The sequence below is a fragment of the Diuraphis noxia genome, unplaced genomic scaffold, assembly GCF_037042655.1.
Source record: "Diuraphis noxia isolate RWA-SAM2 unplaced genomic scaffold, SU_Dnox_SAM2 contig0003, whole genome shotgun sequence".
Classification (NCBI taxonomy): Eukaryota; Metazoa; Arthropoda; class Insecta; order Hemiptera; family Aphididae; genus Diuraphis; species Diuraphis noxia.
The window spans coordinates 56,888,303-56,914,932 of NW_028301713.1; the positions used below are offsets into that span (position 1 = coordinate 56,888,303).

The following is a 26,630-nucleotide window of genomic DNA, read 5'->3' on the forward strand; positions in this document are numbered from 1 at the left end:
ATTTGGATGCGCCAACGCGGTGTGCTCTTATTTGGTACAGACTATAAACTTCAAAGGTGGTAAATGGAATCTAATAATCGATACGTTCAAAGACGACAATCCCAGTAATTTTCTAAAAATAGGGAAATGCGGGAATTCCATTATTGACAATATTGATGCATAATATTATTACCACTGAATATTTTATATTAGCATTTCCTATGTAGGCACAAAATAATTTTCAAAATGATAATATAATATTAGTAATTAATAAACAGAAGCCGTGGGTCTTCGATATCTTCGATAATAGTAACCCTATATTATTATAATAATATGTAAAAGGATATTTGAATGTATTGCATATTTGTATAGTTTATACCTACTTGAATACAAATTACGGGCATATACGAGAAGAAAATATTTATAAACCGAGTCTTTAAAGATAACTGAGATTCTTTTAGCTTATTTGACTTCTTTGAACAATTTAATGAAATTTTTTTTTCATTAATCACGATAAATAATGTTTTACTCCGTCATAATGTAACACAACTAATACATGATGTATCATAAGTATTAAGTTTTAGCATATTCGTCTTACAGTCACTTAACTCAATTACGATTTATACTATTATACTGAAACAGATACCTACGACTTTCACAGTACAATCAGTACATATATATATGATCCAGGGGCGTAATTAGGAATTTGGTTTGGGAGGATTATATGTTTTTTAGCAAAATCTGTAATAAATTCTCAAATAGTAACCTACCCCACGAATTATAAAATGTTAGCAGTAAAATAAGTTTTTGGAGAAGATCTATCCCTCTCAATTCTAATCCCCCTTAATTATACCCCTATATAGTCCATCGATTCTTATGTAGAGACTACAGCAGAGTGGTTATTTACTTCCCTACTTATTGATTCTGTACGGACCGCGTAGTAATAAATGTATTGTTTTACAATTAAGTGTGTTATTTATTTATTTTGTTGAAACTCATAAAGAATATAATAATATTAGATAAATGAAATTGTCATCGAATGTTTGGCAATTTCTGTATACAAAAAATATTTTGTCTATATTTAAACATTTTAAACTATTAATAGGCGTAAAAAATGATGTGTTTTTTTTTGTGTCTGTGTACAGCATAACTAGTCGAAATAATGCTTCAATTTCAAACTTTGGGGGTAGTTTCCGATGTAAAAGTGAATATCCTTGATGCATTATAGAGGTCAAAAGTAAACATTTTCCAACAGTTTTCAAAAAAATCAAGGAAAACAAAAAAAAAATGACAGAAAAACGGAAATTTTTACGCAAAACCAGTTTTCGACCAAATTGATTTTTTTTATGGTTGTAATTCAAAAACTAATCACTGTAAATACTTGAAATTTTCACCAAATGTTTATGTTAGTGTGATCTATATACAGTTTAATTTTCACAATTTTTTGACTTTTTTGAGTTATTTATGGACCACTGAAATTTTCAATTTTTTGAGAATTTTTTTTGAAGTGCCGGTAAAAAAATGTTGGACGACCAAAAAAACTTGAAAATTTAATACTTCTTTATGAATTGTTCTTATTGTAGCTAAAAAAAATTAAAAATCGTAAGTCACAATTTTTTTATAAGCGTTTATAGTTCAAATTTTTACGAAATCTGTCGAAAACGCGAGAGTTTGCAAGTAATTTTGAAGTTGAAAAATCATAAAATGTTTTGTGTTTATAACTAAGGATTAAAAATACAACACTAAGTTTTCTATTAGTTTTCCTTCAAGTAGCTATAGAGAAAACTCGATACATAATTATAGGAAAAATGTTAAATGCGTTTGAATTTTAAATTTTTACGAAATAGCGTAAAGATAACGATTTATCCTCAAACGATTTAAAATATTTGTAATTATTCAAAAAGTATAAGTCTTAGATACTTGAAAATTTCACAAGTTATTTAAATTTTATTTTCTTTACATGGTTATTTAATTTTCAAAATATTTTGACTTTTTTGAGATATTTATAGACAACTGAAATTTTAAATTTTCTTTTGAAGTGTCGCTTTTTTGTTAGTTTTTCTTCAATTAATATCGATAATTAAGTTTTTGTTAACAAAAAAAATCTTGTTTGTCAAAAAGCTTAAAAAGTAATACAAGGTCTCTAGCGACTCTAGCTGCTTTTAAGTAAAGTTATTATGAAATCTATTCATAAATATTAAAGATCAACGGTCACGATGGTTTCTTTTTAAGTATTTAGTTCAATGTTTGTTGTCAAGTAAACAAGCACTTGACTGCTTACTATATAGTCAATAAGTAATTGTAAACATTAGGTAATTCTACTAAATATTAGTTGGTACCCATTTGTCGTAATTTTTGTCTTATTGTTCATTACCTCGGTGAAGCACGATTGAGCACATTCCTTTTTAGCAACAACATTGAGCATAGAATTAGGGGCGTATTTAAGGGGGGATGAGGGGGATATATCCCTCCTAGAGCCTATATAATGTGTATATTTATATATTAATTTGATAATTTGAAGCTTATGGAATTATATGTTTTATTGTGCTGACATCACGACGAAATATATTAAATATAATTAATATCAAGAAATCTATAAATTATTATTTAATTTAAAAGTAAATTTTAACTCTAATATATTCAAATTTTACATTTTGAAGAAATTATTATAATATTGTATAGGTACTAAATTGTGTAGAATTTTAAAGCACATTTATTAATACATTTTGTGTACATATATATTAGTTTAAGAATTTTTGATGAAATAGTTTTCCCAGATATTGTACTTGAAAATCTAAGTATTTTGTGTGGAAAAAAATGTTTATCCCCCCCCCCTCTAAGACAAATTCCTAATTACGCCACTGCATAGGATATTTGATGCGACGTTGTCAAATTCACATTGTCAACATTTTGTAATTTATTATTTTCACGTATTATTAAATCAACTATTACGATATCGAATTTAAACAAGCCGTGAGCAATGATCATAGCCGAGCTCATTTTTATTGACTATGTTACTATGGTCAATAAATTAGAGATGTATATTTTTGATTATTATATTACCACTAAATATTATATAAAATATTTGCAATTGAAGGAATAAAAAAATATTTTGTTCAAATGGATGAAAACAAATATTATAATATAAAATATCTTTATATATTTAATATATAAAGATTTTAATATCTTTATTTGACATTTTTTTTTTGACATAAACAATCTATACAGTTCTGCACAATAAGTTTATATGCTGAGAATAATTAAAAGACATGAAAGTTTTAAATTAAGCAGCCACCCATTAGTGACTCTTAGTTATTGATTAGTCAGTTTATTTTTCTTTGGCCATGAGACGTCAGACATTAAAGTTTTATAAAAGTTCTTGGCACCATTTCCTTTTTGATCTGCGATTAGGATTTCCTGGGAGAGTAAGGATGGAAAGATCTTTTATGAGAGGGTTAGATATTTGACATGATAGAAATTAATGTCCATTTACAAAAATAATACAACAATAAGTGTATTTTTAACTCTAACCATATTATAAATAACTAAAATTATTTAACCCTTAACCCATTACCATTTATTATATGCCAATACCAGATTACTTATTGCTTTATGCAAAATATTACCATTATATAGATAACAGATATTTATATGTAAACTGTAGGTAATAGATATACACTAACACACTTATATGATTCTTGATTAACTACTACAGTACTAAATGATCGTAATCGGTCACGCGAAAGGTAGACTACACAACACATGTACAGATTACAGATAGGAATTTAAAATAGCTATAGTCAGTGGCACCGAAGTCCATATTAACATCAGGCTATGGCCATAACATAAATAAACATATAACATATCGCCACATACCAACACATTTATGGTACTACTAATTTTCATTTTTATTTGAATCTAGACAACAAAATACATTTGAATGGCTGGAATTTAGATGATGATTTTAAATATTTACCTATATTTATTTCCATAATACCATTTAATAATTAGTAATTAGTAGGTATTTACTGTTTAGCAATAATGAATGATTATCTTTTTTTTTTTTAAATAACAGCATATATTTTGTTGAAATTGTAAGAAATTATTTAAAAATAATTATTGTTGAACTTATTAATGAATCGCCTCTTTTCAAAATAACATGAAATAGTTTTTATAAACTTAGCTAAATAAAGAAAATGTACAAAACTGGATAAAAAAATGTATTTATTTGTAAAGTTTGTGAATTTATAACTGCATCCCGTAAGATCTTTGTAAAATAAATGTTCACGAGTAAACTGAGCAGCTTTTTGAATGGTTGAATATGAAAAGTTTGCTTATAAAATAACAATATCCATAACACCGTTGTATAAATAATAGAGAATACCCTAAAGCTCTTTATTCTGAAACACCGTTAGCATTGAGTATAGATAGTATATATACTATCTATACTCAATGCCGTTAGATACAATTGGATTTAAGAAGTATATAAAACATACTACCCAACCTTCAATTATTAATAACAATTTAAAACACAATACATTTTAAGTAATTTAAGAAATGTTATAATATTTTATTCATGCAATACAATATGAATCACAATGGGCTTAAGTAATTGTTTTCTATTTTATTTTTATTTTTTTTTTTTGGTATATAGGATCATTATTATGATATCATCATGATAATATACAATTAGACAAACACTAAATGTATTCAATTATAAGTATTTGATACTAATATTACGTTTACAACCCATTGGTTTAAGCAAAACTAATTTCTAATACAGCACATAAATTAAACTCATAATTTTAACATAAAACTTAATATTATTAAAAATGAAGTTAACACAATTTGGTGTTGTTATTTATAAATCAGTTACAACATATTATTGTATAATAATAATGATAAACTAATTTGCATAAAAAAATGCAAAATCTTACAATAATTAAGATTTTTAATGTTTATAATACTTACAAAAATATTCATTATGAATAAATAACTAAACAACTTTATTATAATTTATGTAGTCAATGAAAATGATAAATAGTAATTATTCCAATAGGTAATAATTTAATGTATGTACAAATTTTATAAAAAAAAAAAAACTTATTCAAATTAATACAAAATACTTCATTATGGTATTTAAAATTAAAATACATTTATAAATTTTTTTTTTTAATTCTTCATATGTAATTTATAATAATTGATGTTACTTCATAATAATAAATATACAATTATAGAATACTTTAATTAAAATAAAGAATTGATAAAAAAAAAAAAATGTAAGATTTTAATATTAAAATCTAAATAGAAAATATTTCACTCTTAATACAAACATTTATTTTTAAGTCTCATGTAGGTGTAAATTCTAGTTCTAAGTTTTTTTTAATTAAAATACTTTTATAATATAATCATTACAATTTCATTGTTTGAATCTTAGATTAGGTTATAAATGAAATATGATATTTAATGTAAAATAATTGAGCAACTAATACAGGTTATTCCAGAAAAATGTGATGAACAAGAAATTAGAGATTTACCATATAACATAACTTCACGTTAAATCTTTAATTTTTCACTCAATTCATATTTCTGTGACAACTGTATACAGGCGCATATCTGTAAAATTATGACAATTCTCCCCTCTAAAAAAAACTATGATCAAACATTATTATTTAAACATTTAAAATTATGATAAGAAAAGTACATAAGTCAGGTAAATAATATTGGGTTTTACATTTTGACTCCCTTCCTATAGAAAATATTTTGATCTGCGCCTGTATCTATATAGTACTTATAATCAATGTCTAATAAGTTAAAATACAATATGGATAATAATAGTTCTGATTTTAAACATGAAAAAGTTTTTTTTACATTTTAATATATTTCTATATAGATACGTGTTCTACAATAAATGGTGTTATCATTCCAAAGAGTATTCCACTACAAATTCCAGTAAGCAACATAGCAGCTCCAAACATACCTGCAATGCCACTGTATCTTGGTTCAACACAACTAAAAGTAATCATATTATATTAGTATACAATTATTATATACATGATGATAGAACTTTTAATGGGAGTTATATTAAAATAAGATAAGTGTTTAAAAATGAGCTACTATATAGCTAAGCGAGGAAATCAAGAAAATACTATAAGGCAGTGGTTCTCAAGCTTTTTTAGTTCACCGCACCCTATTATACATAACTAGTTTTTGTAGCACACTCAAAATAAATGTAATGAAATGTACTATTTTCAATATTTTTTACAGTATAATTACAAATATCAGACATTTCTAGCAGCACACTTAATCGATCTTGTGACATAATATTGTGCTGCGATACACTGGTTGAGAACCACTAACATAAGGTATAAGAAATTGTTATTTAATCATCCATCAGTTGTTATTTCAGATTTATGAAATTAATATAGAAACAAGTGATTGACAACAACTGTAGATAGTAGCACTAGACACTTGTCACATCTGAGAATTGAGAATCTAATATGCCACATTTGAACACTTTAAAAAAAAAATTACCTATACCTGAAATTGTATTATTAGATAATAATATTTTAAATTAATTGGAATTTAGTCAATACTAAAATACACATATGATTTAATTTTAAACATAGTTAAGCAATTAAAGCAATTATTTTTACCTTGGAGCATACATCATCGCTACAGAACTGTAATAACCACTAGATAATCCAAGGATTGCTCCTAATGCCCAGAATATATAATCGTTTTCTATTAGTACAGGCATTACTCTTGTAACACCAATCGGCTGGTAATTACAAATCAAAAATAATGGAATAAGAACAACTCTTAGTATCACAGGAACAAAAAGCCATTTCGGCTTTGGCTAAAAAATAAATTAATAACATTACATTTAGTTAAATTACCTGCAGTACTCCATCATTAACACGAACACGACGGGACCACAAAATAACCTGTTCGTGTTAAAAGAATTTGTGTAAACCAATAGGTTTAACACGAATTTGTTTGTGTTATCAGAGAAGATTAAATCTAATACGTTATTTTACACTCAAATAAATTTTTTTTTTTTATTAAGTAATCTTCAAAATATAAATTTTTCCGCGATTTTGGTTTTAGGCAGTGTACCTTTTTCGACTTCTACTAAAATGAGTTGTTTAGTTTTTAGATCTATAGACATTTGCTTCCTTTTCAAACTATTTTTGGTCAATCACTAACGACACCAAAAAGTCAATTGACCAACTGATCGATAGAGCAATTATTAGTTTAAACGAGAGCGATTATCGCCGAACTAGATTGCACACATACAAATTTACACATGTATACATATGTATGTACCTACAATAGAGAATATGTACATACATAGTAGGGATAAGATAAGATATCGATAAAACTGTGTTATAAAGATTAAATTACTAACGACTATACGAGTAATAAAACAAAAATAGATACATACATATGTACAGATTGACATTTTTCTGTTTGTGTTAATCAACAAAACGACAATATAGTACCTAAAATTTGTTCGAGTTTTGTGTTAACCGAAATAATTCATATAAACCGAGGAAATAAAAAAAACTGTATCTTATAGTATAAAGATCTTTCTCGGGACCGAAAAATCTGTTCGCGTTATCCAATAATTTGTGTTAACCGAGTTCGTGTTAACGAGAGAGTACTGTATTTAGAATAAAAAATTTAATGAATATTAATAATTACCCACGAAACCAATGTAGAAAGATATGTTCCAATAAGTGCGCATACATTGAATGTCAAAAAACACAATACACTGGTATAATATGTATCTCCAAAAATAAAATCTTTATTTGATGTTTTAATATCTATAACATAGTTACAAAAATATAAGTTATTATATACTATGGTTTGTTTAACAAAATATGTTATACCTGAATGAACTGCTGGAAATATTGATAGTGTTACAAAGAATACAAAAAATACATTAAATAATTGTGGACTAGCTTGTTTAAAAATACGCCAATAAGGAACTTTATCATTTTCTTCGCCTTGTTTAGAACCTTGATTTTCAATTTGTCGTTGATAAATGAGTTCATGATACTTATAAAATCTCTATAAGCATGCATACATAAATAAATACATGTATTTTTTGGCATATTTATACTCAAAAGTATTAATTACTTACATTTAATGGCAATGCAAAATATGTATCAAAACAGGCAAGCAACACAAATAGTGCTGTGGTAAAATAATATATAGCAGCAGTTCGAGCATCTGGAGTAATTGAAATTGATGCAATGTTAGCAATAGATGTAAAGGTACCACTTAAATTTGTACCAAGAACCACAGCACCAATATATTTTGTAGGGAGCTTAGCGGCCATACCAAAAACAGAATTGTTGTAAATACCATTTGCCATGTTTAACAACACTATACTGCCTAAAGTTGACCAGAAAAATAGAGCTGGTATTTGAGAGGTATTAATCATGACCAACGCAACAGTAAAAACAAAACAAAGTACTTCAGTAAGAATAGACCATACAATTCGAGTTGTCAATTTTCCGCTGAAAATAAAATTATTTACATAATAAATATTTGATTTGCATCAAGGAATCTTGAATTTTTTGAGAAGTTTAGTTGCACAAAAATTTGATCAAATTTTATAATTTCTGATTTTCACTTTCATAATATTATTTTTAATTACTTATACTTTAGTATATTACATACATTTTCAGTGGCACACAGGATATTTTGAGAGCAATGCAGTTAAAAACTTAAACACTCATTTTTTTGTTTAAAAAAAGTATTATTACTCAATTATATTCACTTATTAATTACTGTAGTTAATGGAAATTAATTTTTATTAATTTATTACTATAGCTTATTTTTTCAATGTATACATTTTCCTGTAACACTAGTAATTTATGTCAATCCCCCCTCAAAAGCACATGTAGTTGCAGTACTTGTTAACCTGTTTGGGTGACACTGTTAATTGTATTATATTAATCTTTCTTGTTTAGCTGGCCTAAGTTGGTGAATACATCTATTGAAAATGATCTTCTATGAGTTAGCAATATTTTAAGTATAAACAAAAACAATGAATTACAAAATGTATATTGAAAAAGGCAAATTATTGGAGAATGAAGTATAGACTATATGGTGGATAGGGAGGGTCATATAGATTTATAGAACATTAGAACTTGTATCTAAGATATTGCCACTGGTCATACCTGATGGCTGTTTAACCTTCTTTTTATGTTTATAATAACTATTATTATTATCAAACAATTAATTTAATTTGTTAAATTACTATAACAATACATAAGTGTATAGACATTTTAAATATTTTAATTAAAAGTTATATCTAAGATTTGATTGTATGTTGAACCATGTTTAATTTAATTAATTAATTTTTTTAACAATATCTTTTATCTGTATTAAATGCTTTTAAATAACACAAAATGATAACCTCTGGCCATTTGCTGACTACATTACACATACAAACATAATCATCAATAGTACCATATTTATAATTTATAATACTATTTATTAGTACCTCTGACATAACAATATTTATATTTACATTTAATCTTACCCTATTGGACAAAATATGTTGAGCCAATTGAATAGAAGACTAGGTAGCTGTGAGCCAATAGTCAAGTAAGCCATGAAAATGGATGCATAATGCAAATCTTGACCTAAATAATCGTTACCCAACTTGTAATCCACAAAATACTAAAAAAAACAAACGTATTAATAATTTAAACATTTTTATCAAAAGTAATTCTTAAAACTGCTTTATAGTAGAGTACATACATTTTTTTAAATAATATTGAAATCCTATGATAAATGTTTATGTAATCGAAAATAAGAGTTTAAAAAAATATTTTAAATAAAATATAATTGGGTTACTAACAATTCTAATAAATGTTTTGAACACCCTCAAATAATTTAAGTCCCTTAACAGTTACATTAATCACATTTTGAGAACAAATAAGTATAAGTATTTAAATTTTTTGAATATAGTAATAAATACACTTTCAATTTTAGCATTAAATTTCCACTTACAGATTTAGCATTTATAAACATATTCCAAGGCATTAATATTCCAATTCCATGAAGAACTAAGATCAAATACACAATATTCCATCTAGAACAATAAAAAATTAATATTATTATTATTAATTTAAAATATTATTTGTACATAATCTTCTCAACTTAAAAAAAAAACAACAGAATTGTCATAAATGTAATTTTAAAATGTTTATTTATCACTAGAATTTTAACATTAGTATTAAGTTAAGTCAGAATCAAAAATAAAAAGTTTCTATAAATAAACTTAGGATAGGAAGTGTCATAAGTGTTTGTAATTTAAGGTGATTAACAGTAAATTACATCATAATCAATGTCTCAATGATGTATCTAAATAGTAATATCACAAGTATATATTAATTTTAACTTACCTGTCTTTTGGAGGGTCAGTCTCTAATACAGCATCATCCATGCTTAATGTTTTAAAGTTAAGTTCGTCGTTTGGTAAATTATTTTCTTCCCAAGCTGGAGTCAAACGTACTGGTACTTGCTCAGAAGCAACACTTGTAAATGAATTATGTTTAGTTGGTTGAACTAAAAAACACAACAAACAATTTTCATAAGTAAATGAGATATTTACTTAATAAATATAAATAAAAATACCTGGTTATTAATGCTTTACTGATTAAAAATTTTTACTAACTATATACTATGCATTTAATATTACTAAGTATTTACGTTAATTTCAATAATTTAAAATAAACTATGAGAATAAAAATAAATATTATAGTATAAAAATAATAAAGTGATTTCCAAAATAGGTCTATTTTTGTATGTCTAATTAATTTTTTGGGCATAGTCATTTAAAATTATTTATTTATTTTTATTTTTGAAAGAACACAATATTAAACAATCTCACAAATAACAACATATAGGCCATTTTATGAATTTAATATTTTAATTAATGTTATGTCATGTATTATTATGAAGTTAAGAACCATGTTACTAATGGAATTAAGACACAAAAGATTACTTGGGAATATCCTTAAACAAACTCAAAAAACAAAATGTATAATTATTAATTATGTTGTATTTCACTATGACACTATGAAACAAATTACACAATTATTTGTTAATATTAGTTTGGGAACCATAAAAATGATTTTAAATTACAACTGAATACTAAGGAGAAATAAATAATGTTAATGTTAGTTTATTGGTGTTGTTGGTGTTGTGGCATTAATTTTAGTCGATTTTTAAACTGCCAAAATATGAAACGACTTTAAAATAATATTATATCTTTGCCAAATCATAATATTTAAGCTAAATACATTTTAAAACTACAAACATTAATACGTTATTATTGTTATAAAAAATGTTTATACTTACAACAAATAATAACACTGAATCGAACAAAACGCAACTATAGGGCCATAGTGTTGAATCAAAAATATTACAACCAAATACAAAATGAGTATAAAGCTATATGTTGAAGGTCATGACACTTGAAAAGAATTTATTGAGGAGGGATATTGTCTGGAATGTGGAATTCAATTAAGGGTCAATCTGGTTCTCAATTACATAGTTTCATAAAACCACAGCGCTTCACATTGTTAAGCACTCCAATTCGAATTATCATCACATTTTATTCAAACGATTAATACACGTTCGTTATATTTTTATATTAAAATATAACCAACTGCTAGATAATAATAAGTTTTAAAAACATTCCAATAAACTAGATAATGTATAAAATTAAGTTAGTAGGTAATAATAACTATACAAAGGTTTTTACCTGTTACACAGTTTATTAAGATACAATTAGGTATTTGCCTTGTTTTTATCTATTTAAAATTCAAAAATTAATTTATTATGGTTAAAAACAATAATTAGGATTAATTTTCGTATCTAATTATAACTCAATAAAAGATTTTGATTCACTTTAGATTTTTTCGAGAGGCAAAAATCGTTCCGAATTTTCTAGATAGTAACTCAAAATGTACTGCTTGTATTTCAACTACTAAATTATACTGGTTATTTTAACATAATGATATTTTTAAAAATTTAGTTAAATTATTACTAAATAATAACTGAAGAAATGTAAGGAAATCAACGCACATTTTTTGTAAGCCGGCTTACGCACGTGCAAGTCCCATTAGACAACTATAAAAAACGCATTCATATTTGTACCAGATTTGCAAAAAACGTAATAACACTGATTACATTACAGGCATACCTAAATATTTTTATCATGATCTAAGCAATATAATATTACATTCTTAGATGAATACTTACAAATTATGAAATACTATTTTAAACGAATGAAATTTATATTTGTAGCAATAATAATAATAGTTCACATATCACATAGTACGATAGATAATTTTAATACTAGATTTGAACTGGTATTGTAATTTGTAGGGTGTATATATAAGGCGATTTTTTCAAATAGTAAACACGCGTTACCAATTCTTGATAAATATTAACGTTCAACAAAAATTTTCTCATTTTTAAGGTGTGTACTTTTTAGAATGACAACACACATTTTTGATTTAATATACTTTAGCAGAATATTTTTAGACAATTTAGATTTATAAAACTAATAGTTAGTTAACAATTTATAAATATTAAAAGTTTTGGTAAACACTTCTTTAGGGGATTAACATTTCGCGAGGTTCCTATGCCACTCCACAACCAACATTTTAAAATTTAAATACATATTATATATATAAATAGTTACTTATGTCCGATTTATAGGTATATATATTTTCTATTTTTGAATATGAAATTGCAAATTTGTTTGTCAATTAAAAATTAGAAAAATAAAAAGATAGAATAATCAATATACATATATATTTTTTTTTCAAAAATGTTTTATAATGACTAAAGAATGAAAAAATAATAATATTTTCAAAAGCGTCGACAAATAATTTGTGTTAACTGTTAAAAATAATTAACCAGTAAAGTATATATTAATACTATTCATAACTAACTAAAAATTAATACATAAGTTACTCACAGTATATTTATTTTTAACTTAAGTTTAAAAAAAACAGCATTAACATTAAATTTAAAAATAAACAAAACGCAGAACTATCTTAAACCGAAATGGATAAATAGATTATAGTGCCAGATTCCACGTGTATCTAACGTTACAGCAAATGAAACTAAACTAACTCGACCGCAATTGTATTTGGCTAATAAGTAGTAGGCGGCATTTATTTTTTAATATATTATATATTACTGCAAGCGTTGATAAAGATATAATTTAATATATTGTGAACCGTCTGCCGCCTCTACAAACATGTAACTATTGCTAATACACAAAAAGAAAATAATATAATTTATAATTTATAAATACGTAGCTAATTATTGATAAATAAATAAACGAGTATCAATTTTCATTAGTATTACATAATATAGAGTAAAATAATTTTATGTGAAAATTACCATCACGATGAAACTCTTAATTTATATTGCTCATACAAAATATAGAGTAATATTCTCATATATTTGATTTAATACCTAATTGGATTGACCTAAACGTATTCCTGAGGTTTTTAATTTCATAAGAACTTTAATGCTTGGCTTGATTTAAATACCTACAAATTCCCGTTGTTATAAAAATAATATTAAAGACATAAAGAATCTACATAATATTTTATTTCAAAATAAATTGTTCATTTTTTTAGAATTTAAATAATATAATAATTACACATTTAATTTATATTTCTAAGATTTAAAATATATATAAATATATATTTATTTATTATTGTTATTTGTTTTTAAACTAATTTAAGTAAGAATAAATACTTTCAAAAAACGTAAAAATCATTTAATAATAATGAGGGTCTAACATAAAATGGATCTCCTACCCCATAATGTAATTTTTAGTATAACCATGCTTTAATTTCGTCAGTTATAAAGCTAGACTATAAATGTTATAAATACCTCGTTACCTTAATGGACATCTTGTTTAACATATTATATTCATTTTATTAAAAACATTTATATGAATTAATTTTAGATAATATATTTTAGAAAAATTCACAAGTTTTTATTCAAAACATAAAACTAAAAATACACTGATTTGTTTTATAAGTATAAATTATATTATACTATATAGTATTATACATGAATTGATCATTTACACACTTACACAGCTGACTTGTAGAAAGCAGTGAAGAATAATGATTATCACCAAACAACTTGTAATTCCATTACCAATAAATGCTGCAACCACTAACCAGTATATTATATTTATTTTTTAAATACCACAATCAAAACACTCCAGGAATTTAGGAACTACTTAACACAAGGTAAATAAAAAATTAACTATTTACCTACCTAAATACGTTATATTATTTTTAAATAAACAGAAGAACACGAACAATTTGATTGATGAAAAGAAAGAGTTGGTATACTTCTCAGTAAAATGTAATTTAGACACTTTATTAGTGTAGTTAACGATTGTCAACCTTGATAATGACTGGAATTCTAAATAGGAAGGTAACATAGAAACATAAAAACTGCATTATCAACCTCGAATATAAAGTGATATAACGAAGAATCCGGTTTCTCTCCAATCTAGATAAGAAAATAATATTTATTTTGTATTTGCAATGCCATACACGTGTATTGCAAAAATAATAGCTAGGCAAGGGTTTCAATTAACATTAAGAGGACGCCACACCCACATGTGTTGTCTTCGTCTTACAAACGTATAACATAGAAAAATCTGTTAGGTGCGGGACAACTTTACTCCCTTTGTATTTATAGTAGAATTTCCAAAATTCCACAACGCATAGGTAAGAACTTTATCTGTGTCATAGCGTCGTTATTTTTTTGATAACATAAATATAATTAAAGTTATAAGCTTAAGAAAATACATTTATTTTTTCATTAAATTACTTAAAATTATTGGTTTGTGCTATCAAAAAAATAACGACGCTATGACACAGAAAAAGTTCTTACCTATGCGTTGTGAAATTTTGAAAATTCTATTATAAATAATTTTGAGGGAAAAAAGTTGTCCTGCGCTAAACAGATTTTGCTATGTTATACGTTTGTAAGACGGAGACAACACATGCGGGTGTGGCGTCCTCTTAAAAGGACGATACGCATCCATTTGTTGTCTTTGTCTTACAAGTGGATACATAACAATATAACATACCAAATTTACGCTCAGCAGATCACGTTTAACTCCGTTAGTTTAAAAATTTTAGTGAATCGACCTATTACGAAACTTGATGTTAAGAACATGATCTATGTTTGATTGTGGTTTTTTTACAATAATTCAATTTTGTAACAAATTATGCATTTACAAAAAAGTGTAAATTAAAAATGCTCATAATTCACTTAAAAACTAAGTCATTGTAAAAAATCCACATACAAATACGTACGTCTTGCCATTAAGTTTCATAATAGGTCAATTTACTCTAATTTTTGGAGTCATAAGTGATCTGCTAAGCGTAAATTCGCTATGTTACGTACTTGAAAGACGGAAACAACAGATGTGTGTAGCGTCCTCTAAGACACAACTAATTGCTGAAAAATAATTATATATACATATACAATATGTCCTATGGTGTACATAATATATCACATATGTATATGCATCATAAAATAATTTTGACGATAAATAATGTACTTAATAATAATAAAAATAATTGATACCCCTGAACCCTTACAATATTGTATATACCTATGTATTGGATTGTTTGGAGTAAGTGATTTATAAAGTGAATTATCATGATTTATCTTTTTTGATCTACAGATTTTATTCGAAGAACAAACATTTTAATGAAAATAAAATGAACCATACAATACCGAAAAACAATAATGTATCAATTACTGAAATACACTTGCCATTATTCTATATCAGAGCAATCGTTTTATGGATTATATGATCTACATAATACATCCATAATGTTTAATATTTATACGTCTTTAAAATGTAGATCATGTACGTACAATTTATTTTACTAATTTAGTTCGTCATTAGTCATCATTATTATTGGTCTCATCGCAAATGTTTTAAAGTAATATTGCTTCAAATCAATTTATCATTATACTAAACACGGCAAGACATTTCAATATACTTAAAATTGTTTGTATTATTTAAATAAAAAAAATAACTCTAAGCAAGTGAAATGTGTATAATGCGCATAATAAATAAATAAATAATGTGTAAAATTAAAAGTTATATTTAAAAAACAGCTGTACCTATTGTCACACGTCCACGGTCATAATCGCTTACTCTAAAATTAAAATTTCTATACACACAACTTGTATATTGAATAAAAAAGAATATCGGAATTTAAATTTATATACTTTAGAACTGGTTCTATAATTTAAAGTTCATCTTATTCATCGAGAATTATTGAAGAGTACCTCAACTTGGGTAAGAAATAATTTTGTGTTTTATAACAATAGTTTCTTTACGATCGATAACTGTTTGAATAATACTCATATTACATAATATGATGATGGGTCATATTTCGTAATTGATACATCGTACAATCGTATACATAAATGGTAATTAGTGAAAAAGTTCGGGAGTCCACGGACAAAAAACTTGGACTCATTTTTTTTACCGTTGGGACGAAAATTTCCTGGCACATTTTTATTGCTACTCCAAAAAGTCCAAAAATACAAAATATTCTATTAAATTTTCATTCATAATTATATTAATAATTAATAAAATAATATAGGTATATGTAAAATATTCATTTAAAAAATTTAATTTATTTTCTTTTTTTAAATATAGATATTTTGTTATATTTGATTAATATTCCATATACTTATTATTCAAAAATATATATGAAATAATATAAACCTTTGGGCTTTTACTGATACAAAAAAAGTTTAAAAAATATATATATATTTTTTTTTAATGGCATTTAAAAAACATTTAAAAAATAGTCGACTTTAATGTGATTGATGTTTGTATAGATATATAATATTTTTAAATGAATATTAATTATATACCTAAGCATGCTCACCCCTTTTTTTCTTTAGTAATGAAGTTATTCATAATTTGAGTTTTGGAATCTTTAAGTATACTCAAAGACCATATTTTCAAATTCATGAGATTTTTTGTACTGTGGCAATACAAACGTTTGTTTTCCAAATGAGAACTCTTCTTTTTTAATGTAAATTATTAAACGGTTAATTTTTTTTGAGAATTTTAATGTATCGAAATCAAAATTCGAATGAGTAGTTTTCTAGTTATTAAAATGTTTGTATTAAGGATAATAGTCCTTAAAAATCGTTTTACAAAAGTATAAAATACACGTTTTATTATAACTATTATAGTATTTATGATACTTAGGTTGTTTTTACAAATTATGTATGTTGATAGATGATAGATTAATATTAATGACTAATATTTCACCATAATAGCCACATATCTTATAAACCTAAACCATTGACCTTTTATCCTTAGAACACTAAGTTTAATAACTCAAAAACTATTCATAAGAATTTTTATTTCAATACATCAAAATTCTCAAAAAAAAAACCCTTAAATAACTTATAGGTAGTAAAAAATTGGGGTTCTCATTTGAAAAACAAAGGTTTGTATTGCCACAAGGCACTCCTTAATTGATAAAAAAAAAAACTCAAGAATTTGAAAATATATATAGTCTTCGAGTATATTTAAAAATTCAAAAAAACAGATTTTGAATAAATTCATTAAGAAAAAAAAGGGGTAAGCAGGCTTGATTATCACCCTTTATAGTGTATACTAAAATAATATATCACATATACATGTGATCATAATTTATTAATAATCGAAAGGTATAATCAAATTTTGTATTTATTGACTTTATCTGAAAATAAAAAAAAAACGATTCTGCGAATTTTCGTCTGGGATTTATATTAATAAATAAGATACATGTATATTTACGATTTATCTAAACTAAACATAATAAGTAGGAAAATGTTGTAAATATTACGGTAGTTTAAAATCCTATAAGATTTTTTATCAAAATTAAAATTTAAATGCTTGTAAAAAAAAAAAATGTGACTATGCATTTCTTTTATTTTTCAACTGCTATTGTAAAAATATGTTAGGAGCCTTGTATTAAATTTTTAAATCTTAGATGTAAAAGGAAAATACTTTATGAATTTCTAGTTTAAAATAATTTGCGAATTTTCGTGATTTTTATGTATTTTGTCAAAATTCAAATTTTGAATGCTTTAAAAAAAAAATTATTCATATATATTTCTTTTATTTTTCAACTGCTATTGTAAAAATATGATAGGAGCCTTGTATTAAATTTTCAAATCTTAGATTTAAAAAGAAAAACTTTTATGAATTTCTAGCTTAAAATAATTTGTAAATTTTCGTAATTTTTATATCTTTTGTCAAAATTTAAACTTTGAATGCTTACAAAAAAAAATTGTGACTATGAATTTATTTTTATTTTTCAACTGCTATTGTAACAATATGTTAAGAGCCTTGTATTAAATTTTCAAGCTTTTCTGCCAAACAAATACATTTTTATCGATATTAGTTAAAAAAAAACTAATAATGATCGAAAATTTCAAATGCCTATGAATAGTTCAACTTAAGTCGAAAATTTTTGAAAATTACATGGTGGATAAAATATACTTATACAAACATTCGGTGAAAATTTCATGTATCTCTATGGTAATTTGTTTTTAAGTTACATCAAAAATCAAAATCGATTTTGTCCAAAAATGAGTCTGCGTAAAATTTCCCGTTTTCCCCTTAATTTTTAGTTTGTTTTTCTCGATTATTTAGAAAAGTATTAAGAATTTTAGATTCTGAACGAAGTGATGAATGTATTGATTTTACAATGAGGTGTGTTTTTTTTTGTGTCTGTGTACAGCATAACTAGTCGAAATTATTTCGACTTTATTTTAAGCATTAGCTTAAATTTCAAACTTTGGGGGTGGTTTCCGATGTAAAAGTGAATATCCTTGATGCATTATAGAGGTTAAAAGTAAACATTTTCCGACAGTTTAAAAAAAAATCGAGAAAAACAAAAAAAAAATGACAGAAAAACGGGAATTTTTACGCAAAGCCAGTTTTCGACCAAATCGATTTTTTTATATGGCTGCAATTCAAAAACTAATCATTGTAAATACTTGAAATTTTCACCAAATGTTAATGTTAGTGATATCTATATACGATTTAATTTTTTTGTGTTCTTTATAGACCACTGAAATTTTCAATTTTTCTGAGAATTTTTTTGAAGTGCCGGTAAAAAAATGTTGGACGACCAAAAAAACTTGAAAATTTAATACTTCTTTATGAATTGTTCTTATTGTAGCTAAAAAAAATTAAAAATCGTAAGTCACAATTTTTTTTTATAAGCGTTTATAGTTCAAATTTTTACGAAATCTGTCGAAAACGCGAGAGTTTGCAAGTAATTTTGAAGTTGAAAAATCATAAAATGTTTTGTGTTTATAACTAAGGATTAAAAATAAAACACTAAGTTTTCTATTAGTTTTCCTTCAAGTAGCTATAGAGAAAACTCGATACATCATTATAGGAAAAATGTTAAATGCGTTTGAATTTTAAATTTTTACGAAATAGCGTAACGATAACGATTTATCCTCAAACGATTTTAAATATTTGTAATTATTCAAAAAGTATAAGTCGTAGATACTTGAAAATTTCACAAGTTATTTAGATTTTATTTTCTTTACATGGTTTTTTTTTTTTTATATTTTTTATTTATAAAGTTTTCCTGACAATTGGTCATCTAAACTTAAGGCTAAAAGAATATTTTCTCTACATGGTTTAATTTTCAAAATATTTTGACTTTTTTGAGATATTTATAGACAACTGAAATTTTCAATTTTCTGAAAATTTTCTTTTGAAGTGTCGATCAAATTTTTTTGGCCCTATCAAAATACTTGAAAATTTAATACCTCATAAAAGTTCCTCATAAGTTATTCTTATAGTAATTAAAAATTATAAAAATACATAGGCACAATTTTTTTTATTAGCATTTGAAGTTAAAATATTGACTTGATGCAAGTCCCGGATCCATATGTAGAAGTGACTAATTAGTGTTAGTATTTATATGCAATAAAATATGGTAAAATGTATATTTTATTCATTTCTATGTAAAATTTAATATTTTTTCCATACAAATCAAAAATTACCTTCTAATTAGAGCTCTAGCGTTTATTTTTTATATAGAGTTATTATTTATTATAAGTAGTTATTATTATAGAGAATATTGCTACGATGAAATAATATTAATAATATTAATATATATATAATATGTTCTTCCGTATTTTGAAATACGAATGACTGACAATGTAAATGCGAATATATTTATATTGACTAAAGTTTATCGTACTAATGAAAAACAAAAAAAAATGTATAGCCGTATGGGTAATCTTATCGGTCATCTGACCAAGATAGAGGTACGATAAGATAGTAAATTTACGATAATTCTACAAAGAACCCAATAATTAAAGACATTAATCAAATAAATAAAATTTCAAATTCATAAGATCATCCAAAATTGAATCTTGAATTTATTATATGCATCATGTCAAAAATATTATTCAACTTAATCGAGGATAATACAAAATTACAAACCGTTAACATATCTAACAACCAATTTATTTAGAATCAAGGAAAAAAACATATAAATTCTAGATCTAAAATAATGATTAAACTGGTTAAACATCATTTATGTAGGGGTACGTCAACCATAAGGGCCGTGGGATATTCAAGACTTTCTGACGTGTTCGTACGTCATAGCGTTTTCCGTTAGGGTTAGATTCTATATTTATTGTTGTATATTCAAGAAGCTTATACGTGACCTTTATGATCTGCTACATTTTTATCCGCGACTGAAAACACAGCCATCCACGAGTAGCTGCAAATGCAGTTAAAACAAAATTTTTACAATATATACCTTGTTCCAAAAATGAAGACACCAGATTTACGTAGCAAAACCGGTTTACCTATAGCCGCCTGGTGTCTTCTCTTTTGGAACAAGGTATAGATTTAGCTGATTTAGGTTTAGTAAAACCAATATATTTGAGACTATTTGAGAGATCAGTTATTTAATTTATTGTAATTTACCAAGTAATAGTGTTTAAGTCTCTAGGGTTAATATTTTTTGCTTAAATATCCAATATTGTCAACATTTGTCTTCAAATGTGTATAAAAATTGTGAACTAATAAAATGTATAAAATGGATTAGTCCTCTATCATATATAATATATTCATACACACAGTGTACAGTACTCTCCAGATAGTTACCCTAATAGACCAACTTGAATCTTCATTGTGACAGAAGCTTAAGGCGCATAAACTAATTGATAAACATTTCATGAATTTCAACAAGTTAGATAATATGCTTTATGATGAAATCATAATATTGTACTAACTTAAAACTAAGCAGAAACATATAAGAATTAATTACTAATATGAAAAATTGAGAAATTAATTGATTCAATTCAAGACTTTTTATTTGAGTTTCAAAAATATACAAAGAAAATGAAAAAATTACAGGAAATACATATAAACTGTTCCTAGAATAAAACGTCATAGATTATTTTTCTAATATTGAGGTAACTTTATCCATGATAGAAAATAATTTCAACCTGTTAGCTTTACTTAGCATTGAATATGATATTTTACGAAATATAAATTATGAAGATTTTATAGGAAGTTTCATGAATTTGAAATTCAGACGTAAACCAATTTAAATTTAAACACCAAGAATCAATCATTTTTATGTTCTGTTATTCAATTTATGTAATTTAACAATAATTAATTTACCTGTTATTTTTAAAACTAGTGTGAATATAAACAAACAATACCATTTAAGGTAAGAGATTTATCTAGTGCACCTTGGAAAATTTTATTGATATTAATATTTTTGAATAAGTTATGGTCATTTTAAAATGTATATGGACTGCAATTATGGGGAAACGCAAAAAGTCCAATCTAAACAAAATACAAACTTTCCAAAATCTAGCGCTTCGTAAATTATTAAATGCACCTCCCTATGTATCTAATCATACTACTCATTCAGATTAAAAAATGCCTCTAGTGCATGATGAAGCAAAAATTTATTATAAACGTTTCCACCACCACTTATTATCTCACCCCAATCCCCTCGTTAGAAATCTCTCTACCCCAACTATCCCCGGAAACCCTCCAAGAAAGTTAAAACGTAAATGGTGCCGTGACTTGCTTATATAAATCAAGTACTAAATAATTAAGTATACTAAAAAAAAAAAAAAAAACGAGCGAGAGTGTCAGAGTGTCATTAATGGTGGCTGCTCTCATCAAACGTAACATGTACTATATAATTTATTGTAAACTCTTTTTATTATTAATATTAATTGTTTTGATACCTTATATATTTTCTGTTTCACATTTACTCATTGTGCCTAAGGTATAGATTGTAAATTTCTTTTAAAAATAAAAATACAGTTTCAAAAAGGTCATAACTTGGCTTTTTAATAAAAATATCTATGAATGCCTCAAAGATGCTCCAAATAATAATGTCATTTTCAAATTTTATGACAGGTCGATAACAGAGTAAAATATATTACTGTGAACATACAATTTGTTATGTTTTATGTAAGGAGACAACACTTGCAGGTCTAGTGTCTTCTTAATATAATTATTTTATATTAGGTAAAGGAATGCAATATTATTCTTCAGTAAGACATTATAAATATATATGGATATGACGTCCTCTTAAAAATGTTTACTCTTTGAAACACACACATTTACAACAATAATTTAGTACCATAAAGTGTTTTGATACCAAAAATATTATCACTACAATGCATTTAAGTATTATTTAGTAATCAGTAATCACTAATCATAATTATTGATTCACATTAATCACATCACCATATGATACATAAAGTATACATTAAGTATACTAAATCAATGATAATACTGCAACAAGATACACTACTTTAAAAGTTTAGCTAATCTATCAGCTTCTATCAGATGGTTTATAATATTTGATAATATCTATCTTACATAATTTCACAGTAAAATCACTCTAAACAAACATTTAAGGAAAGTTATATATTAATCAATAATAAGGTGTGATAAATGTTTGTATTGAAAAATGAAAAATTTTTTTTCTGGTGAGTTATTTCATATTGTACTTACTATCAATTAGTATTTTATTAAGATTTAGTAAGGTCAATAAATGAATATTGTTGGAACATCTACCAACCTAACATTCGTATATTTACAAAACATATTTTCAGTACTGTGTGCAATTTTTGTTTTTAACTAATATAATTTTTAAGACAGCACATTTGCAACTAAATATTTAATAAATTGAATACTTGTTTTACCTACTACTGTAAAGAATGTACTAGTTATTTCTTATCTCTATAATTTTTACCTTCAAAACTTATCATAAGTTACATAATTATTTTTTTATGAAAATGATAAATTCAATTTGCAATTTACATGTTTTAACATTTATCTAATAAATGCATGTAGTGATATATGTGATACTTAACAATTACTACATATATATATATATTTTTTAAATATTTCAGAGATTTAATCGTCGAGTATTTATTACCTAAATAATTATACTACTTTTGTAACTGGGTAAAAATAAAGTATTGGGTAGGAGGGGGGAGGAAATAAATAATTAACTAAAATTTAAACCTCCCATAAAGTGCTTAAAACTATTTATTCATACCAAATTGTTTATTTTAATACAATTCTAAAAACAATTTATAATTAAGATTCTTTTTTGTGGAAAACTTGTTTATGTCATATGAAAAATAAAATGATAAATAGTTTAAAAATTAACTGTGTGTAGGTACCAATAATAATATAAAATGTTATGTTACATAATACTTATATCATATAGGAGCTACTATAGTACTATATGTGAGACAATTGTTAAATATCCCAAATATTGTACCCTGTTTAATATGTACCCAATTCAAAATTTAAACTAGTAGTCTTTTAACTACTTAAATGTTTATGTTTAAATTAATAGCCTTAAAAATAATTTTGCAAAAATATGAAATACATGTAATATTGTACCTATTAATAAACTTAAAGTGATACATATATGAAATTAATTTGCTAAAAATAGAAACTGGAGAGCATAAAGAAATGTATGCAAATCTTAAGAATTCCAAGACTATGTTATTACTTACTAGAACAAAATATGAATTATATAGCTTTTTATAAAAATGATTTACTTCTATTTAGTGTACCCACAAAAAAATACATTAACAGACAAAAATATAAAACTGTAAAAATCATATTAACCTTTTGAATTCATGGTCGAGTTTATGGATAGTAAAGTATTGCCATTTTTTACTACATTCTCTTGCAGAAGTAAGTGATCTTCTCCACCGGTTTTTAACCGTTGATCACTAGTATTTGTTCTTAAACTCATTTTAAAATATTTTCTGTGTTCCTGTTAAAATTGATTGTGTATACAAATTAATATATTATTTTATTGTAATTAAAAATAAATGTTTTACCTTATTAGAAAAACAATGAATAGTAAATCAGAGTACAGAGAGTACTAGTTAAAGACCTAATTACTTAACAGTCGTAAGTGAACTGAGACGAGATAATAACAGATTTATATAAATGTAGAAATGTTGCAACTAGCAGGTACTTGAAAACAAAATGTAATTAATATCGATTACATTGTATTTACTTAAGAATAACAATTTAGAGTTTGAACTTCACAATGACGTTTATTTGTTAGAATTTAAATCTTGAAATACGAAGCTGAGTGGGAGATAAAAAAAATGTTGAAATGGCACCTTCTTCACGTGTTAAGGTTAAATTGTAAACAAACCACGGTTCGGGTTCCAAATTAATTTTTGATTATTCCATGAACCAGCGACGTCGTCGCGTACCTATATAATACCACATAACAATATAGTATGTATTTTGAATAATATTATAGTAATATAATATATTTATATATTGTATTATTCTTAAACAAACGTGATTAGTACTTACTGTCTTACTATTTCTATTTAGGTAATAGAATGTACTTTGTATATTAATATTTTTTGACCATAGTTTGATTAAAAAAATAAAATAAATACAGCATTTCTGAGCAACGGATTACGGAATACGAATCCATGGCCAAGCGTCTAGCAGCTGTCTGCTAATACCCCAGTGGCCACCCAACATTAAGCAATGGCCACTGATCATAGAATAGAAATTAGATCCACTCACCACTGGCAGTCCACCATCCATAATCCATTGACCCATAATACCTAATTCAAAATAAATGTATTAAAAATGTACTATTGATACTTACGCAATATTATTATTATTATATATATAAAATTACCTATGTTGATTTATCCGTGGTTGAAGTATTTCAACTATGTATGCACAACTTACCTATGTTACTTACTTTACTTACTCATTACTGTACCTATGTAATATTATGTAATGGACATAATATTAAACAATAATTATAATTATGTTTTGACTCGATAGTTATTAGTATCTGAATGCTTAAAAGTTGATACTTCGTTCGTTATTACAATATAGACTATTGGGTGACTGATTAAAAGGATTCCTGTAGTTAATAATAGTATTGATATATATATTGTATACTATATAATACGTGAACACATCAAAGTGTCAAAGCTAATAATATTAGTAATAGGAAAAAAAGCAGACGTTACATTAGTATTTAAATAGTTGTTAAATTTGATAAGCTTTTAATGAGTCGATTTTTAGTTAAATATAAAATAATATAGGTACCTAATACAAAACAATATTTTTATTTTATTATCGAAAATATACAAAAATATAAGTACAATTTAATAATTTTAATCAAATACATGCTTATTATTTATTTTATAGGTACCTACTACATACAAAAATGCGACATACAGCCAAGGGAATACAATAATTCATTTAAATTTCGAAAAATTCCACCTTTCACCTCTTATTCTACTTGAAATTTGGAATGTACGTTAGGTACTTCCATATGGAATTCCTTAGGAACTAAAGGCACTTACATATGGAATTCCCGTGGTGCGGACATTTGGAATACATAAGAAGTCTTAAAAAAAGGAGTTCCTTTAATATTCCTTTAGGTAGTTAGGTTCCATCAGAGGTTCCTCGGGAATTCCTTTAAAGTTCCAGTGCAGTTAGGGGCATGAAACTATGAAAGTACACTACCTACTGCAGGCTAATATAGTGATATATTAACATCGAGCAGACGAATAATAAAACTGACGTAGATACTTATATAAATAACAAATTTTATAAGATTGTGAGCCAGAAACGCCATTCAATTTGAAATTGAAGTTGTACTTTTGGATGATAAGACTCCATAAATCACAACAGTGGTTATTAGGCACTGTCCAGACAAAAAAAACTTAAGATATAGGTTAGATATATGGAAAATCAAAAATGCAATTTAATTTTAAAAAAAAATGTGAAGAGTCAAGAGATAATTAACTAGACCTATGCACCAATGTATATTGTTATTCGGTACCTATATATACATAAACCTAATAAAAAAATTATAGGTACCTGTCAAACTATATTCCTTTTCCAATATTTATACGTCTTTTTAGATTGTAAGCGGATCGATGACAGATCTATTTTACAATAATGTTTGATTTTTTGCTTTTGGATAGTAAAAATTCTAAGAAAATTA

The 26,630-nt window shown here is 25.3% G+C and overlaps 1 protein-coding gene across 5 annotated transcripts; it reads right to left on the bottom strand.

Annotated features, from left to right (window-relative positions):
• Positions 1 to 4,518: 4,518 nt before the first annotated feature.
• On the bottom strand, positions 4,519 to 24,723 carry Ent2 (Equilibrative nucleoside transporter 2). 5 transcript variants are annotated; one of them, XM_089222801.1, is made up of 10 exons: positions 24,469 to 24,723; positions 24,251 to 24,401; positions 10,407 to 10,569; positions 10,012 to 10,093; positions 9,539 to 9,678; positions 8,129 to 8,507; positions 7,875 to 8,055; positions 7,687 to 7,808; positions 6,636 to 6,838; positions 4,519 to 5,991 (listed from the first exon to the last, which is right to left on the bottom strand). In XM_089222801.1, the coding sequence occupies exons 2-10, from the start codon at positions 24,378 to 24,380 to the stop codon at positions 5,865 to 5,867; spliced, it is 1,527 nt and encodes a 508-aa protein (XP_089078927.1). In that variant the 5' UTR covers positions 24,381 to 24,401; positions 24,469 to 24,723; the 3' UTR covers positions 4,519 to 5,864. The 5 variants fall into 5 exon arrangements, with proteins under 5 accessions (XP_089078927.1, XP_089078926.1, XP_089078930.1 ...); XM_089222800.1 differs by lacking the exons at positions 24,251 to 24,401; positions 24,469 to 24,723 and adding an exon at positions 14,323 to 14,506; XM_089222804.1 differs by lacking the exons at positions 24,251 to 24,401; positions 24,469 to 24,723 and adding an exon at positions 14,135 to 14,213.
• Between the last annotated feature and the right edge of the window lie 1,907 nt (positions 24,724 to 26,630).

What these genes read in the sequence shown, in the direction of transcription:
- Ent2 (XM_089222800.1), bottom strand. Translation starts at nt 14,491, where the DNA reads ATGTTACCTTCCTATTTAGAATTCCAGTCATTATCAAGGTTGACAATC. An exon ending in TGTTTATAAATGCTAAATCT is followed by an intron (nt 9,679 to 10,011) that starts GTAAGTGGAAAT and finishes TGTTTTTTTTAG; the next exon opens with TATTTTGTGGATTACAAGTT. An exon ending in TTTCTACATTGGTTTCGTGG is followed by an intron (nt 6,839 to 7,686) that starts GTAATTATTAAT and finishes TTTATTTTTTAG; the next exon opens with CCAAAGCCGAAATGGCTTTT.